Source organism: Diadema antillarum, unplaced genomic scaffold (assembly GCF_040938485.1).
Source record: "Diadema antillarum isolate AM-2024a unplaced genomic scaffold, OU_Dant_1.0 scf00000091, whole genome shotgun sequence".
Lineage (NCBI taxonomy): Eukaryota > Metazoa > Echinodermata > Echinoidea > Diadematoida > Diadematidae > Diadema > Diadema antillarum.
In genome coordinates, this window is record NW_027270980.1 from 2,154,034 (window position 1) to 2,172,941 (window position 18,908).

The 18,908-nt window shown below is 41.2% G+C and overlaps 1 protein-coding gene across 4 annotated transcripts in view; it reads left to right on the top strand.

The window, feature by feature from the left end:
• The first annotated feature begins 297 nt into the window (after window positions 1–297).
• The window catches only part of LOC139718253 (alpha-actinin-2-like), a 50,050-nt gene continuing 31,439 nt past the window's right edge, over window positions 298–18,908 (top strand). For 3 of the 4 annotated variants that reach the window (XM_071629737.1, XM_071629736.1, XM_071629735.1), the window contains exons 1-2: window positions 298–449; window positions 927–1,273. In XM_071629737.1, coding sequence (XP_071485838.1) covers window positions 1,154–1,273 — 120 coding nt within the window. In that variant the 5' untranslated portion in view covers window positions 298–449; window positions 927–1,153. The remainder of the gene's footprint in view (window positions 450–926; window positions 1,274–18,908) is intronic. The other variant, XM_071629738.1, reaches the window with a different exon arrangement.

Consider the following 18,908-nt stretch of genomic DNA (forward strand, 5'->3'; position numbering starts at 1 on the left):
ACAGCTCCGGTGAACAACCGTGAGCATCGACGGTCTCCGAACCTCGCTCGAACACGGTGCTAGCTGGCTGACCAAACACATAGGGACTACTGCATTCCAGCCGGGTGTACTATGAAAGGTTCGGAATGCGAAGTCACTGCAGTTACACACTGGGCTTACGGGATTAAACGAGCTCGCCAAATAAGGCTCTTGAATTACATATTAACCGAGTACCGATAGGTTGGGAGAATATCATCTGCCGTCACTCGTAGCTGCTGCACCCGTTAGCCGACGTGCGCTGAAAGGAGTACTAACGTTACAGTACGCACCCTTCTCGGGGCGGTTCTCCTATTCAGCCGGTAACTGGCTGGCATAGTCGTCCGCTCCGCTGTAGGGTATGTCCAGGTGATTCTTATTTGCAAGAAAATTCTGCTCGAGTGCTGTATCAAGAACATTAAACATTGTATAAGGTAAATAGTTTGATTGGATTGGATACTGTGGACTACTTTGTGGGATTTGTTGCTAGAAAATTTAGCCCACTCGGATTTACGAATAGTGGATCGAGGGATTATACTGATTTTGTGGAAGTGTTATGGAAGCAGCTCCGATGCCTTCTAGTTCACCTGCCTGCATAGTGAATTATTCGATCATTTATTTCGATGTTCGTTTTGGTACATGGTACATTTATTTGATTGGATGGTTTATCGGTTATTTCAAAACTGCATAACAAGAGCGAAGACAATACCAAGGAAAGACGAATTGAAATTTCACTTTCAAGGAGTCTTTTTTTGTCACGATTTGGGAGATTGGCCTAAATTTATATACTTTTCTCTCTAGACTTTTAACTTTTGATAAACCAACGTTGAATCCAATCTTTGTCTGTTTAGTATTTTTTCTATTTTAGATGTTTGAATTGTCAATAAAATTGTGAAATTCATCTCTTTCAGGACATTTCTAACCAGCGTAAATTCTCCGTACTTACTTCCGGGTCACATGGTACACTTGGCGGGGCCGGGTCGACTATCAACAGTGAGTGACCTTTTGCAACTAACTAATCGAAAATCGGTACGGTGCGCGCCGCCGTTGTGGTCTTCGTACGTAGAGGTAGCGACGATCACCGGTTTTTGTCCGAACGGTAGTTCTGTAGAGGATATTTCTTGCAACCACCGGCAAAATGGCGAGTTACGGACAGCCCAATGCTATTTTTATGGATGAAGATGAATACATGAAGCAGGAGGAAGAATGGGACCGTCAGGAAGTATTAGATCCCGCCTGGGAAAGGCAACAGAAAAAGGTAGGTGTTTCCAAATACAATGCACACGAATGTAGTGGCATAACTTACTTAGTACGTAAAACACGCGCATTTTGCCGTTGTAGGAGGGAGGGTCTAGCTGAATTGGAATTGTAACACGCTAGTCTAACTGTTAGTATTAATAAAGTTAGTTTTCATGCCTTTGATTTACGAGTCGTAAAAGTACGACTCTGAGAAAGTGTATTGCATAAATGCGTTTTCACGAACTTTTTATTTTCTATTCACGTGAAGCATGAAGTGCCGATATCCACCGATCAAAGATCAAGTGCTTTAGCCTTTATACTTGCCTTATACTTTCCCTGCTAACGTTAGCTTAGAGTCATAACAACATACGCTCCACCCAGTGCAAGCGGTGATTAGTCGTGTTGCTGAACATGCCTACTAAGGACTATATAGTTACAGGGGTAGGTCTACTACATTTTGTACGTACTAGACAGACTCTACTTTGTACTTGGTCATGTTGGTACGGCATTCTGAAATGAGAGTAGATGTAGAAATCTAGACTCAACTTCTTCAGAGACCAGACTATGCTTGATCAAGCTTCCACTTCCATGTCATAACTGTAGATTTCTAGCTGTAACGTGTTAGAAAGTCTAGTCCGAATCTATAAATTCAATAGGCCCTACTAACAATAGATTCTAACATTACATGACTAACATACTAGATGTGACTAAACAAGGTTCTGTGCCTAACACAGGGATGCCAAGTTCAAAAATTTTTATATGAGTGAGATTTTCATGACTCTGCATCTCGGCGAGCGAACGTGCGTGCAAGTGAGGGTGTGGGAGGGGTTCCCTCCCCCCGTGGCCTCCCACGGTAGGGAGCTTTTTCAATTTTTGGCGGTCAGGTGCATACTTAAGTGACTATTTTTTACTTATTTTGAAAGACAAAAGGAAAATATACCTTCAATTATAACTATCACTTTAAACCTTTCAGCTATGCTCCGCATTATGGGCCCAAATTGCACACTTTGCTCGATGCGTGAGAAAAATGGGTGCCATGCGTGTTATCGTGAGACGACCCCTAAATGCATGAGTCTCACTCAGAATGCGTGAGACTTGGTAGCTCTGGCCTAATGTTAGTTTTGGAGTCCAGAGACCCAGTTGAATTTAGATTTTCAAGTTCGAGGCTGCGAGAGAGAAAAGAAAAAGAAGTTATAGGATACAAATGACATGACATGACTAAGAAGTAAAAGAGAGTGCCTTGGAAGAAACGCAAAAGGGAAATTTTGAGTGAATGAAACAAAATAAATGCCAGGAACTTATTTAACATCAAATTGGCAAAGCTTACAATAAGATACATTTTACAGATTTGTCCGCACTGGCACTGCACCAAGGTTCGACCTCCCGTTCCAAGGTTCGACCAATGCCAAGCACAGAAACACAGAGTATGTTTCTATATTTACATGTAGAATCTAGCAGGCGGTCAAATTTTGGACTGTGTTGTGGTCAAATTATGGGTAGCTTGCGTTATATGTTCTTTCCTGGAATCTTAAACTTACAACATTGTGCAGTACATTGTATGTGTAGGCCTACAGCTTCATTTATGTGTGGTTGTGTTCAAAGAGGATCTTCTAGCCCAATTGGCTGGATGCAGCCACAAATACAGCCACAAAGTGTGACTTTTAAATCCTTGTCTTTGGTCACTTGGCTTGAGCGGTTATTGTCGATCAGATTGCAGCACGCAGCTAGAGAGCTAAATCATAGTAAATGCAAATGTGTGCATGCATATTCTCGAGAAGATAATCTAGCCATTTGCTTTCAGTACATAGCACTTGCTTGTACTATATGTGTTAGTGTACAGGCTAATAATATGCATGGTAGGGCTAGCCGCAGTACGGGCAGGCACTGCTGGCCGGCTGTTGATCTTGAAATGAACCGACAAACCAAAAGCTTTACCTTAGCTTACTCAGAATTAAATGGAAACTTGAAAGAAAAAAAAAATCAAACAGACAAATGTTTGTGACAAGAATAGAAAAGCAAGGAGAAAAGACAGTGTGATGAAGTGGAAACCATTTTAATAAAAATAAACTTGTCTATAATAGAAGAAAATTTACGTTGTTTTCTTTGTAAATGGTGGTGTGGGATGAACTTATATTGCATGTTTATGTGGCTGTTTCCAGCCGGTTGCATTCTGGCTATATACATTGTACTGTCACGTGTGTGGCTGTCGACCATCACCGTTTTGACCTCAAAATGACTTCCATTGATATTTGAAGTTTACAGAATCATATTCTCACATGCTTCATCTTCTCTACAGTATCATGATTATGCAACTCCAGCCATTAATGATTACTACAATTACCATTGTCCAGTGCAAGCAGAAAAAACAAATTTCCTACCAATTCAGGATTCCCTTGCTACACATGCGTACACCTGGCATATAGGCAAATGTTGTGCTGAAATTAGCTAGCAAAAGTGATGCATTGTTAGGATATAGCTGTCTTCTGTGAGTCTCCTGACATGTGGGACGAATGCGGTTATTTCCCCTCAGTGTTTGCTTTAAGTTCGTTTGTTGTTTGTTGTTTTCTATTTTTCTCCCTCTCTAATTGTTCCAACTGAGAAGGTGATGGAGAGAACAAAATTTGGGAGTAGCAAGTGGGTAGCGAATCAGTAATGTGCTAATTCTGTCGGCATCTGGCAATATTTATGGCCAATAATTTCATTATTCATAGCCAAAGTTTTTTGGCAGTGACATCATTGGGAAGCTGAAATATGTCAGAATGCATTTCTGTAACCTATTGTGAGGTCATAATAGTGTGTGGCCCCCAAACCCCTGGATTGCCTTCTGCTCACATTGGCCAGGATGCATCTTAAATGAGGGAAAGGTTCAATTATGGTCTAGTACAAATTCATGGATACTGACTGATGAATACAAACATGTACCGGTATGTTAAAGTACACCTTACCTCTAGAATCCCTAACAATGTAAGATGTGGTTTCTTTGACCAGATGTACAGATTCTACAGAGCACAAGGCACAATCTACCTGGCACTAAAGTGATCAGAGATGAGATCAGCTCAGAAAACTTTTGAACTGTCTCTGTCCTTTTAATCTGGGCCGTCCATTACCTGTGTGGGATTTCTACTCATCTATTATGTACAGTTTATGTTATTCAGAATCCAGCTATTTATTTCTTTTACATACATGTAGGCTACCTTTAACAAACAGTGATAAAACCAACGTGCAATAAGATCAAAGTTTGATTCCTGAAAAATAAAGACATGCTGCCGGTATATGCTGCAGTGTATACAAGCATTGATTTAGACAGTTTTATTTTATTTCATTATTATTTTTGGGCATATTAACCATTGCTGCACTGGAAAAATCATGACCAGTTGCCTGTCAGTAGCTCATAATCTGGTGTGGGATCTGTACAAAAGAGAAGGTGTACAGCATTTGCAAGCTTTAACCAGGGTTGCTTTCAATACACACACACACACACACACACACACACACACACACACACACACACACATACCCGTCTATGGTGGAAACGGAGGACCTGTTTTACCCACAAGAATTTTACCACATAACTGAGGACCTGTGTGTATTAGGACTCTTGTCAACCGAGGACTCATTCGTATATTATACCATCCAACCGAGGACTTATCACAATACTGCTAATCGAGGACCTACAAACATGTACCCCTACATGCAAAAGCAGACAGTTTGGAATGGTCTGCAAAGCGAGGATGTCCTCGGTTCTCTGTGTGTCCTCGGTTTAAATGTAATAAAGTTCGTGTGTGTCCTCGTTTTCCACCATGGGTAAGTGCACACACACTCACACACACACACACAAACAAACCAAAAAACAAAACAAAACATTGTACTTAGTAGAAAGCTGTCACCCATAATAAGTACAAGTACAATGATTCTGTTTATAGCTGAGTGGAAAGTAAATTTGCCCAGCAAGAAATGACCTTTTGTTTAGGACACTGTCAACAAGACAAGGAAGATGGGAGTGTCATCACCTTTTAATTATGATGAATCCCTCATTGTTGCCCAAGTGACTCACTGCCAACATTGATGACCAGTGGGAGTGTATGTGGAATACCAATGGCCATGAAAACCTGATCAGGGTATCGCGTAGGAGGTCATGGAGGGACATTGAAAGGGCGTTGCCCTCTTTCATTTACATTGTGCTTGACCTTTCAACCTATTTTCCTGCTGTTTATAATGGAAATGTCATAATACTTCCTAGTATTCAAGAAGTAGCCCTTCAGAGCAAGTCAGTATTAAATTCATGTGGTGTGAAGATACGTCTTAAGTTAAAGATGGGAACATTGGGCAGTGGCAGTAAATGTTATGGATTATTAATCTACGTATGACCTGTTAAGGACTATCTTCAGGAAATATCTCCTAGTTTCCAATAAACTTCTCATGAATGTCCTCAATTTATGCCAGACTATAGCTGGTAATATGAATAATTGCGAATTAAGCATAAAAAAGGTTTCTGCCTCGTAATCAAAACTGGATCGTGTAGATAACATTTGTCACGTACAGCGAAAGTGATATCTGTGGACATGAGACTGTAAGGGTCATTTATTTACATTTAGTCAACTGCCAAGTGTCAAACTTTTCAAGAGGTGTCCTGACTGCCCAACTGTCCTGTATAGGGACAGACCTTGGACACGTTCCTCATCTTGACCGGCCACGGGAATACGTTCGCTTTCAGCTGCCTGGCGAAGTCGTACCGCTGACAGGCAAATCACATTTCCATGATGGTGTGCAGCAGATGGGACCATGATCAGCAGAGAAATCAATCCCCTTGATGTGACAAAGAAAGAACCATCACAAAGGCCCCCTCGGGCTTGGGGAATGCATTACAAATCACGCAAAGCAAATGAATGAATCACATATCCAGTATTAGACAGGTAAGCTCGTTAGCCAGTAGGAGCTTGCTGCTGCTGTATTGGGGCTGCACCAAGTATCACAATTGGATCATGATACTCCTCAAACTCATCCATCACCCCCTCCCCTTCCCCCCCCCCCCCCAAGAAAAAAAAAAGAGAGAAAAAAAATATCATTTCCATAATTTGCTTCAGGCTGTTCCTGTTTGCTGGGTGGGACTGCGATGGGTTGGTGCAGCCAGATAGGGTAAGCCCATTGTCTGGCAGTGGTGCATCTGGGCAAACAATATTACAAGCCTATTTGAGTCATGAAGTCATATTTCATGGAAGTCAAAATTTGCATGAATCACAGTGGCATTGATCAAGGTATTTCCCTTCTTTTTTTTTTGAGTGAATATAGAATATTCAGGGATGCCTAGATCTACGAACATTTCAAGTGAGTTTTAAATTCATTTGAGATCGCTCATTTCTACCTTGTCCCCCCCCCCCCACATATATTTAGATAAAGTCAGCAATCCAAAACTGTGGCGAGGAGTTGATTTATGGCGAATAAACTAATGACAAAGTGCATTATGATGGAAGATGTGAATCTAACAAATTCAACCACTTATGATGTGTCATTCTTCAGTATGCAATGATAATGATATTTGGTACTAAAGAAAACACACAGTCTTCAACTTTAGTCAGAAATGTGTAGAGCTTGCCATTCTTATTTTACTTTAAAATGGGGGAGGAAATTTGAATCGAAATGTCAACAATCACTGGCTTTTGAATGGGCCAGTGAATAAGCCTGAAAGTATTATTTGGCACATGAGACCAATACAAAACAGCTGCATGACTTTTTAAGCATCATGAGCTTTCACTGTTTCAGGCATCTCATTACACGTAGCCAATCAGACTACATTGTGGATAAATCTTCTCCTTACCAAGTACTATCTATAGACTTTAGACAAATTACCAAAGTGTGTCTTTTATCCAAGTCAAAAGATTCAGGCCAGTAGGTATGTAGATAGGACCTACATTTTAGATTTAAGAATGGGTGTATCTAAAGAGTTGTGCCATCCCCACCTTTATGTGAATCGATGGTTTAAAACAAGATAAATGAGAAATACTATTTAAAAAGAAGACTTCTGTCATTCAGTCCCTCATACTGTCAGAATGTGAGACTCGTTGTGCAGGCATACAAGGGTGTATGCAAATGTATGAGTTTCTGTACTGGAATCATGCCAATGTTGAATGTAATTCAGCCATCCGTTCTTCTTGTTTAGCTCTGTCTCATTAGCATGTTATGAGAGGGAAGTGGGGGAAGTTTAAGCTAACAAGCGGTAATGAGCCAGACGCTGATCCCCAGAGTCATTGAGTAATATCGAGGTCACGACCTCTGGTGGTGTCAAAGGAAGTAGAATGCCATGTGTGGCAGTGCATCCAGTGAAAATCAAACCTTCCTGTCTGGTTAATGAAAGTGGGCAAGAAAGTAATCAAAGAACATAAAAATAAAGTATTTACGTACATAAATACAACTATAATTGATGGCATAAGAAGGACCTCTCCCAATATTTAAGAAATTTTCAGTATAAAAGATACTGATGTCACATTGTTTCAAGAAAGAAATGCTTAAAGGCATAGTACATCTGTTTTTTTTTTTTTGTTTCTTTTTTTTTAAAGTAGAATATGTGGGGGAATTGTCCAGTGCATCACCTCTCAGATCCTGTAGTGCTGCATCATATCATATATAAATACAACAATTGATAGTGGTATGACTTGAGTAGATAACCGATAATCAACATTAATTTTCTGGAATGAAGATAGCCTCCTCACTTGGTCATTGACCTAAAATGGCATCTCTGGTCGTGCAGTGGGCAATGCCGGCATTCGTGGGGTCTTCTTTCTCAGACCTTCTGGTTCCTGAGTACGTTCCTTGGCGAGAGTCGGATGTTACCCCTGCAGGCAACCCGAGAGGGCTCCCGGAATGCTTTAGGGCTGTGTGTGGGTGAAAGGGGGGAGACTGGAGAGGAAGAGACGGGTGGAGGGAGGGATGACATGGTGGGGGGGGGGGGGGGGGTGGGGGTAGTGGTCCGCCACTTGTCCAGGTGGCTCTCGTTAAAGGGCGTGTGATCAAAATTCACAGGGCACAGTTTGAGCCCTGTCGCATTACATGTACGTGGAGTTCTCTCTGGAATTCTCTTAGGAAAATTCCTGTGTTGAGACCTCATCACCCAGCAAACAAGTGATACAAATGGGGCAAGATAAGAATTACAAAAAAAAAAAACAACAACAACAACAACAAACAAACCCCAAAATAGATTTTTAATTGAATATTAAGTACCAGTATGGTACATCTGGGCTCACAGTATTTGAATTCATAGTGTATGGAGAGCTCATGGTGATATTACTTCTACAGCATTTTGAAATTAAGAGCACCCTTGGTAAAGCTATTCTAGACTCTGTAGGAAATTAAATTGGAGAAGTACTTCCTAATCAAGGATTTCTGAGTGTAGTTGTTACATGCCATTTGTAGCTGTCCCTTTGAAATGAGTGTATATCTCATGGAATTCAGTACTTTAGGGTCATCAGCTCTACCGCATACAACCAAAGATGCAGCAACTTTAAGTTGGGTAGTGGCTCGGTGTGACTGATGACTATTAACCACAAAACACATTTGCAAGCATTCATACCTAGCCTTGTAATTGAATTTCATGGTTGGAATGCATTTTCTGTGATGGAATATCCATTTCGAATGACATTCCTACTGTAAGTAAGTGAGCTAGGGCCATGTGCTTGTTGGACACTGTAAGCTGAATATATGAAGTGTTGGCATGGCTTATGAAGTGAAGTTGGATTACTTGTGTAGAAAGCCTGCACCTGCAGTGGCATGCAATGTTGCCATGCCAACTTTTGTATGTCCAACCCTGACCGCACTCCTGTAAAGATTGTAGTTTGAGTCCACGGCTAACCATATATTGAGTTCCTCCTGGTTGAGGGGGGTATGAGGATTCAGCTGAGCTCACTTGATTGACACACACACACACACACACACACACACATACACACAAATAAGAATGATGGGCTTTAAAATCAGATGTCTAGTGTGAGTCATTTATTATGTTAACCCGTTGAGGACGGTTTGATTTTGCTACAACACACATTTCCCATAGACAACTGCCCGAGTATACTCGGGACTCATCCTCTACGGGTTAAAGTGGATTTGATAATGCTGTGTTAGCAGTATGTAGTGACTCTTGACTTTGAGAAGTCTTTAGTTAAGGTACATGGTACACAAGGTACTTGTAAGTTGTAGTTCTAACATATTATGCTTGAGGAATTGCATTTCAGAAGCGCTGAGCTATGGCATGATGCAGCTGCTCCTTCACTCATTTTAATTTGTGATGCATGATATATCATATTGACCCATCATGGTGAGCAATGAACTTTCATTGCTGGTGCGTCAATTGACAAAAACAGGTTTGCATTCTCCACTGACACAAAAAGATTTTAGTACATTGCATACTTACAATCAGGATACTTTGCTTGCCCTGCATGTGTAAAGATGGGTCATGTAAAGTCTTCGTGTGATTGGTTTCCTTTTTGAGTTTCGGCCATGGACCCACTCACTGCTTTGATTTGGTGGTTAATCTCTGAATAGGGAACATTGTTACCATCAAGCAGCTCTTTGTGAGCTTTGCTGTAGCCCTGCCAAGCCAAGGGCTAACACATTGTACGGTGGATCTTAATCAATGAATTCCAGGCCAGCCCCCCACCACCACCACCACCTGAATCACCAGCGAATGTAAGGAGTCGACGCTGGCTTTGAACAAAATTGAGTCAGTATTTCCCACATACAACCACAGAGTCATGTTTAATCCCACCAAGAGATGAAAGTCAAAACAATCTTTTGATAATTGACAACCATTCTAATGGCCCCATTCTAATGGCCCCTTTACTTCTCTAGTGACATCTCGATGTCAGTTTGAAGTCCTTATTGGAACTTTGTGGACACGCAAACACACAAAAGATTGTCACAATCAATAGCCTTCCCTTCAGCGGATGAGATCTGTAGGGTCCCACAAATCATGCACTTTACCATAGAGGCTACAAAGGTACTACAAATTTAGTTTTTATGGGCTTCTATTTCCCTTGTAATGCCTTTCTTGATGTCATTTGACAGATTTTATGATCATCTTTATTACCTGCCATTTCTAATTGCAACTTGAAAAGGAAAGTATTCAGAATCATTTCAAAGTGGGCCATTCTCTGGAGGCTGGCTTGAGTCATCAAGGAAAATCAGCACAAATTTGCCTCAAGAAAAAAAAGACAACATACAAATGAGCTAAATATGGTTACATCATTTTAAGGAGATGAGGTACATTGTAAATGAATGAAATATTGAATGTTTGACTCACAATGTAGATTGCAGTTATAGATTAAGAAGAAATTTATTTATTGGTATTTTCATAGAGAGAGAGAGAGCAAGTACTGTAAGCTGCAACAATTCCATGAAAGTTGAGTGAGATGTCCAATACAATTGTAAAAATGAAAATTTTACTACCATTTCGTTCAACATAAAACTGGCGCGAAATAGAAAGCATGCACATTTTGCGCTTGTCCTTATTGCACTCGTGCTGACTGTGCTGTCATACTATTCAATTTGTGATTTTTTTTTCTCAACTGGCTCAAAGGCATGGACTGTTGTGACACATAATGTAGTGCTAAGCACAAGTTACGCTGTAAGTGTTCCTTATAAAGATAGAGTGCCCTTGTCAATGCAGAAAGTCTTCCATTTACAACACAGCACCTTGTGATGAATGTAAAATTTCCTGTAAAGAGCATATCGCAAGAAGGATCGAATAGCTTGTTTGGTAGCAGTTTGTGAGATATTATATGCAGGTAGTGGTTTATCCATGAAATCGTTCAGTATCCTCAGGGAACATCCTCGTCTGTCAGTCCGTCTCGAAGCCTGTGGTTGAGTTTGTAAATGATACTGTACAATGTATGTACGTGTGTATGTTGTAAGTCACGCCATTATGTGTGCAGATTTCAGCGTCCCGAATAGGCTGAAACTTGTCCTGCTGTCTTGAGGTCGTTTGTTTCGAAGATTGGATAATTGATACGTACCCGCATCAGTGAGGTGTACCATGCTGATACCAGTACACGTTTGATGTGACAGTTTAGTGACCAGGAAGTGAGTTCATTTGATCTTGCTGTTTTTCATCAGTTGGGATGGGTGGTTATTACATGCGGAATTGTTTAATGGAAGGTGTTTTGCTTTCCATTGCATTGTGTAGTATGAATTTGAAAGTACCAGCTCTACAAATTTCACATTGTACTTCACTTGCCTTGTTTCTATAAAAATATCCAGGGACACAAAGAACTGTACAATACAGTACAGTACAGCAAATGTCAATTGTTGATTTGTCAGACATTGCAAACATGCTTCCTTTTCAAAAGAAGAAACGAAAATAAGCCTAAGTGTAAAATACTGAAGCATTTCTGGCAGGGGGTCTACACTCTGTGTCAACATAAATCCAGCATGTAGCCTATGATTTAGAACAATCTCCTTTTTGTTTTGTTTTTGTTTTGTTTTTGTTTTTGTTTGTTTGGGTTTTTTTTGCCAGGCTGCCGCGGCAATGAACTGTTAATTCTTATTTGCACTGAATTCTGTATTTTTTTTTTTCTGTGTCTGGAATTTGTTTACCCATGATATTGTTGGTCAGATAAGTCTTGGATTTGGCAATCACTCCCCCCACCCCCCTCCCCTTCCCCAAATGAAATGAACTCACAATCTGGATACTTTAGACTGTCTCTATGTCTATAAATTATCCTACAGAACAAAGAGCTGTCCCTATTTGGCTTTTGTACTAGTGGGCCAGACTCTGTGCAGTATTATGCCAACGACAAACAGTCCTTTAATACCTCACACATTGAGAGCAGTATAAAGTCTGATACCAGACGGTCATTTGGATACTGCTTTTCACTCATGCAATGAAGCCTGTGGCCGCTGTAGGTTTTGGAAGTTTGCAGGTTGTCGCCATTGAATGGCTGTTGAGTAAAAACAACATTATCGAGATCGTCAAACAGCGGCAGAGTTGTCAACAAATCCCTGGCTCGCCTCAGAACAAGCCATTGTTAATCCATCCCGTGCCTTTAAGCGTCCTAACTATTGTTGTCTTCACCCCATTGTTTACCCAGGGTGGAATGAAAGGAATGTTACACTGAAGAAAAAAAAATAACTGAGGATGAATTGTCCTCTGGTATGTTGGAGATGGCCATGCTTGGATGAACTGGCGCGGAGCTCAGGGGATTCAGTTGACTGTGAAGACAGAGAATAGAAAGACACACCTACCTGGCCAATTTGGCAGAGATTTCTAGAACCCTTCTTGTGTATGGGGTCCTGGGTGAATAGGAGGTGCTCACCAAGAAAGAATGTGAAATGGATGTGCCCGTAATACTCAGGCACCCGGTGTGACTGATGAATGCGATTTTTATAGCACTTTTTTTGTTGCCAAAAACTGATTGATTTAAAAGGGTAATCTTTCTTTGGGAGAAGGCCCAACTCTTGAGTGTGGCAGGTTCCTTTGTTCGGTACAGTTTGTATACAGATATGTCATATGATTCTGTCATTGGTTATGTTGCTTTCTAGGGCTACTTTCAGACACACTGAAATATCATACACCCATAAATCGTTCGGATATCAGACATTTTGATATGAGAGCATTCAGACAACATCCTGATATATGTTAATCGTATGGCAGCGTCAGACCTCGCGCACTGTCATGTTTCATGGGAAGTGTATGGATCATGTACGAGTTTCTCCTTTGTCTATGTTTGTAATGCATTTGAGACCTGTCACACTACAATGACTTGTAAGTCAATCCACAAAGAGTTTCAGACCTGTAAATGAACCACAGAAACTTTGTTCACGCTAATCAAATTATATTTGTAAATGTAACAGCATACCAGAAATCACTTTTCTCCCAAACATGTCTCTTCATAGCGCATGGCTAGTCGCTGTCAAGAGGTCTTTATCTGCTGACCAAGTGCTAGATTTGTGGTACATCTGAATGTGTTTGCAGTCATAACGGTTTGACCTCTTCAACTTGAGTATAACGAAAGGAGGTCGAGCATATTCTCTTTCGTTATTCACTTCTACCATTGTATGTGGATATACTTCTATGTTGTATGTTCTCCTGCACGTAAACACATGGACAGTTGCACATAATTGACAGGCCATGAAGCTTGTAATGCAGCTGCTGTAGGGAATGTCAATTTGCAGTGAGCATTTGCCAAGAAGGTGCATTTCAGTGTCTGAGTGACTTGAACTTATTAGCCTAATCACAAGTGCTATTCAGAGACTCTATTGCAAACGAGACATTAATATAGTCTGAAACCCCTCTTCGAGAGCTGTGCCATTCTGTAAAACAGGACACGAGTCAGCACCATTTCCTTCCACATGTGATTCCCATTGTCACGGCAAAGTGGATAGGGAGCGAGAAACACCCAGCTTACTTTCTCTCTTCTTCGGAGAGTCTGGCCTTTTTAGCTCACCTGAGCCAAAGGCTCAAGTGAGCTATTGCGATCGCCCTTCGTCCGGCGTCCGTCGTGCGTCGTCCGTCGTCCGTCGTCCGTCGTCCGTCGTCCGTCGTCCGTCGTCCGTCGTCCGTCGTGCGTCGTGCGTAAACTTTTTACATTTTCATCTTCTTCTTGAAAACCCCATGACCGATTTTCATCAAACTTGGCAGGTAGCATCCCTAGGGGGTTAGGAACTCAATTTGTTAAAATGGGCACCATGCCCCACCCAGGGGGCCCCCAGGGGGGCCCAAACCCCCCCAAAATTAAGGAATCTGTAAAAAGCTTCTTCTCTAGAACCAGAAGTGATAGAGCTAAGTTAATACTATGAGTTAGTACATTGATGACTGTAGTTTCAAGTTTGTTCATGGCAGAATCAGGGGTGCCCCCCTTGGGACCCAGGGGAGGGGGGTGGGGAAGGGTTCTAATGGGGCCTAAATTGTACATTTTCATCTTCTTCTTGAGAACTCCATAACCCATTTTCACCAAACTTGGCAGGTAGCATCCCTAGGGGGTTAGGAACTCCATTTGTTAAAATGGGCACCATGACCCACCCAGGGGGCCCCCAGGGGGCCCAAACCCCCCAAAATTAAGGAATCCGCAAAAATCTTCTTCTCTAGAACCAGAAGTGATAGAGCTAGGTTAATACTATGAGTTAGCACATTGATGACTGTAGTTTCAAGTTTGTTCATGGCAGAATCAGGGGTGCCCCCCTTGGGACCCAGGGGGGGGGGGGGGTGAGGAGGGGTCCTAATGGGGCCTAAATTGTACATTTTTATCTTCTTCTTGAGAACCCCATGACCCATTTTCACCAAACTTGGCAGGTAGCATCCCTAGGGGGTTAGGATCTCAATTTGTTAAAATGGGCACCATGCCCTGCCCAGGGGGCCCCCAGGGGGCCCAAACCCCCCAAATGAAGGAATCTTTAAAAATCTTCTCTAGAATCAGAAGTTATAGAGCTGAGATAATACTATGAGTGAGTACATTAATGACTGTAGTTTCAAGTTTGTTCATAGGAGATCCAGGGGTGCCCCTCTTGGGGGTAGGGGGGGGGGGGTGGTTGGAAGGGTCCAAATGGGGGCCTGAATTGTACATTTTCATCTTCTTCCTGAAAACCTCATGATGAATTTTTGTCAAACTTGGCAGGTAGCATCCCTAGGTGGTCAGGATCTCAATTTATCAAACTGGGCACCATGCCCCACCCAGAGGGCCCCAGGGGGCTCCAATTCCCCCAAATTAAGGAATCTTGAAAAAATTGGGCCCTTATTGTACATTTTCATCTTCCACTTGAGAATGCCTTGTCAAATTTTGGTAGAGCTGTGAATAATTTAGATTAGTGACTGCGTGAAAGGTGAACTTGCGATACTCAGGTGAGCGCTAGACCCACGGGTCTCTTGTTTTAGGGCGAGATGGGAAGTGCAAGGAGAGGTGCATTAGTGGTGTCGTTGCGTTCTAGGTCGCTAGATTATGATCAGAGGGATGAAATGTCTCTCAGTTGTAGGTGACACAAGCCAACATAGCCATTTTTTGTGTACTTTAGGTGTAGTATCGAAATAGGATCTAGGTTGGAAATCTAGAGTAAAGTCTCTGTGACTGAACTGTCATTTGTATGCATCCTGGGCATTTGGCAAAATCAGTCAAAAGTCTGTCACATCTCGTGGTTTAGTTTGTTCAGCTGTTGTCTCTTGCAAAACTGCATGGTACATGATGTGTGGATGAGATAAAATATATGCAAGGTGCTCATTAGGATCACTCTGTTGCAGTGATTAACTGCATACATATCATGTTGTTGAGGGCTGAGCAGACCAATCCATAAACTGTCATGTGTGTTCCTTATCTGAAAATTTATTCTAAACCACACATTTCAGCTCAGACATGGCATAATGCATGATACTGGATGACCAAGTGGATAAATATGGTACAGTGTATATATTCATTGCGTAAAGGACAAGTTCACCTTCATTAACATAAGGATTGAGAGAATGTAGCAATATTAGTAGAACACATCATTGAAAGTTTGAGGAAAATCGGACTATCCGTTCAAAAGTTATGAATTTTTGAAGTTTTTGTGCTGTCATCGCTGGATGAGAAGACTACTTTGTTGTATGATGTCACATGCGTACAACAATATAAGGAAAATATAAAGAGAATTTCACAAAATTTCATCTTTTGAAAAAAGTACACATTCCCTTGACTTGTTACTGACATATGTTATGGGTAATATTATTCCCATTGCCTTTAGAAAGAGGCAAGTCAAGTACATGTACTCTTATTATGCGAAAAAAAGTGAAAATATGTTGAATTTTCTTTACATTTTCTCTATACTGTTGTACTCATATGACATCACGAGCCTTAGTAGTCTCCTCATCCAGCTGTTCCAACACAAAAATTTAAAAAATTCATAACTTTTGCATTGATTGTCCAATTTTCCTCAAACTTCGGTGATGTGTTCTACTAATAATATTGCTGCATTCTCTGAATCCTTATGTTTATGAAGGTGAACTTGTCCTATTAGTATGGATGAATAGCCCAGATGCAGATGTGAACATTTGTTAGTGATCAGAAATAGCATTTAAGTTTGGTATGCAAATGCTTGGATGTGATTGGTTGATATGAAGTCAGGTTTGATTAAAGCATTTGATTGCAAACATAATTTGGAGCGTAACTCGTTTTTAATGCCTTGCAGCGTAGGTTTAAATACCGCTGACTTCTCAACTCCTATTATATTAGCTGATGGAATTTCACATTGTTGGTAGAGTAAGACTAGAGCACTTGGGGTATGTCATCTTTATTGCCATTTCATAAACACTTTTTATCAAACCGTCGGGATGCCTGCTGCTGAGTAGTATACGTGTCGGGCTGCTGTCTTAAGAGAAACTGTGTTGACACCCGCGATAAAAGACGAGCAATCATAGCGGTGCGATGTGGACGAGGCTCCAAGCCCCTCCTTGGCGCTTGTATTTGCTTTCGGGATGGACGGAATTCTTGTGCTGGGTTATAAAGGTTATTTGAAGTGACATCTCTGGTATTTGAATGGAACCTTGTGTTCTCGTCACTGGCCCCCATTGAAGAGACGCAGTGAAGGAGAGAGAGACACATTGATATGTGCGTCTGTGCTTCGATTACTCATACACCCGGCTGTTCCCAGTGTCTTGTGATATACTGTGCAATGTTCTCTGCACTACCACATGCTGAGATCAAGCCATGGACAGGAATTGCTGTCTGGTCTTAACATGAGATGTAGTTGGATATCCGGGCTAAAGTATTAATTGCATCCCCAAATAAGCCCTTCATGCCGGATCATAAGTGGAACAGCAGTGCTGTTTCTCGGTGTAGACACTTTTGCCGTTTCTTGTTTTAGGTGCTGTCAGATGTGGAATTTGTTGAAATATGCAATAGATCACAGCGTGCTGGGAATTTAGACTGTATAAGAGTTGTACGTTTTCACCAGGTGACATTTGAACATAAATGAAGGAATGCTTTCCAAAAAGGGAACTTCAAAAAATATGTGAAAGGATGGGCAGTGACATTATTTAACACAGTCTGTGAATTGTGTAATGCCAATTTGGCATTATTGTCCCAGTTATTTTTAAATCAAACATCAAATTCAACAGAACATTGTTGCTGGTAACAATCCGTTTTGGAGAAGAAAAAAAAAATGAATAGCAATGTCTACTTGATACTTCAGCCTGTATCATGTATCATTCATCAACACGGATTTCAGAGTTGCATGTATAAATGACTAGAGAGGCTTGTCAAACTGTAATGTAGTTTTTAGGAGAGTGGATCAATTCTGCGCCTCCTCCCACTCTTTACACACTGCGTACCTGGATATGTACCCTTTGGTAGCGTTTTATGGCATAGAAGGGGGAGGGCCCTAGTTTAATCAATGATAGTGCATTGATATTTGGATCAATGCCTGCGCTAAGCTCACTGAAGCAGTAATGAAGCAGTTCTATAGTCCAAGGAATGAATAGGATGGCGTTGGATCTGGATGACTTTGCCAAGAGGGCAGTTGTCCTACCTGTGCATACTGCTCTGTTTGACTAAAACGTGTTTGATTAGGGTTATCACGGGCATTAATCTTTGGTCTACTATGTTTACCCTGAAATATTTGGATCTCTTCAGGTTGTGGGCATTGCGTTCTTGCAAATATGCACCAGTTCATGTCGTTGTCATTCCAGTGATGCTCCCGTGAATAAAGGTTGTACCCGTGGAGGGAAAAAGTGATCGCTTGTGGGGGATCAGATAGATAGATACACATAGTTACAGTTGTACATAGATAGATCAGTTGGTTTACCTTGCAGCCCAAATACACTGGAAACAGAAATACCTTGAATTTGACTTGCCTTAGTATACACTGTAGTTGAATGCACAGTAGCAAATCAGAGCGAATTGTGTTTGTAAATAGTAGTAGTTTTTTTTTTAATGTTTACTGATAAGATATCGAGATCTCAAAATAGTACTGGGATATGCTGCTATTCCTCCTTCACCAACCCCCTTTTCCGATCCTGCAATCCGTGAGAATCCACGAGACTACCAGTTGTAATGTTTTCCCAAATGCTACCCATGTGTTGTTTCTTCATAAAAAACAAAAAACTGACCTACATTTCAAACTTCCATATGATAGTCAGTGAGAGACACAGTTATAAATGCTGATGAAAATACACCCTGTTTTGAGACCTCCCCAGTCTGTGATGGACTTGTTTGTCTCAAAGTAGTAGTTACTTGAGAAAAATTAGTATTTGTAATTAAATGTGTTACATTACATTTGTAATGAGTAAAGCATTTGCCCTAACTTGTGTTCTTATAAGTTTCTCTCTATCCTATAACACAGTAATTAGCCTTTTGCAAAGTAGACAACTCATGTCACATGTTTGTTTATAAATAAACTTCATGATGTCATCACTATTTCCAGACACTACCTCTTGCACCTGGGGTGATTTTCAAAGTCTTGTTACTATGGGGATGAGTATGCACAATGAGTTGCACCGTGTAGGTCAAACACCCGTGCCTCATCGCTCTGTCATGCCAAATATACTGAACTAAATGGGGGGGGGGGGGGGGGGGGGGCAATTATTTTGAACACGAGCTGTACTTGTCTGGTGAGAATGGGTAAGGCGTTTGATTAGAAGGGAATCTCACTACAAAATGCACCTCATTTGGAGGCTAGACAATATTTGTTTTGGTGTGGATTTAGCG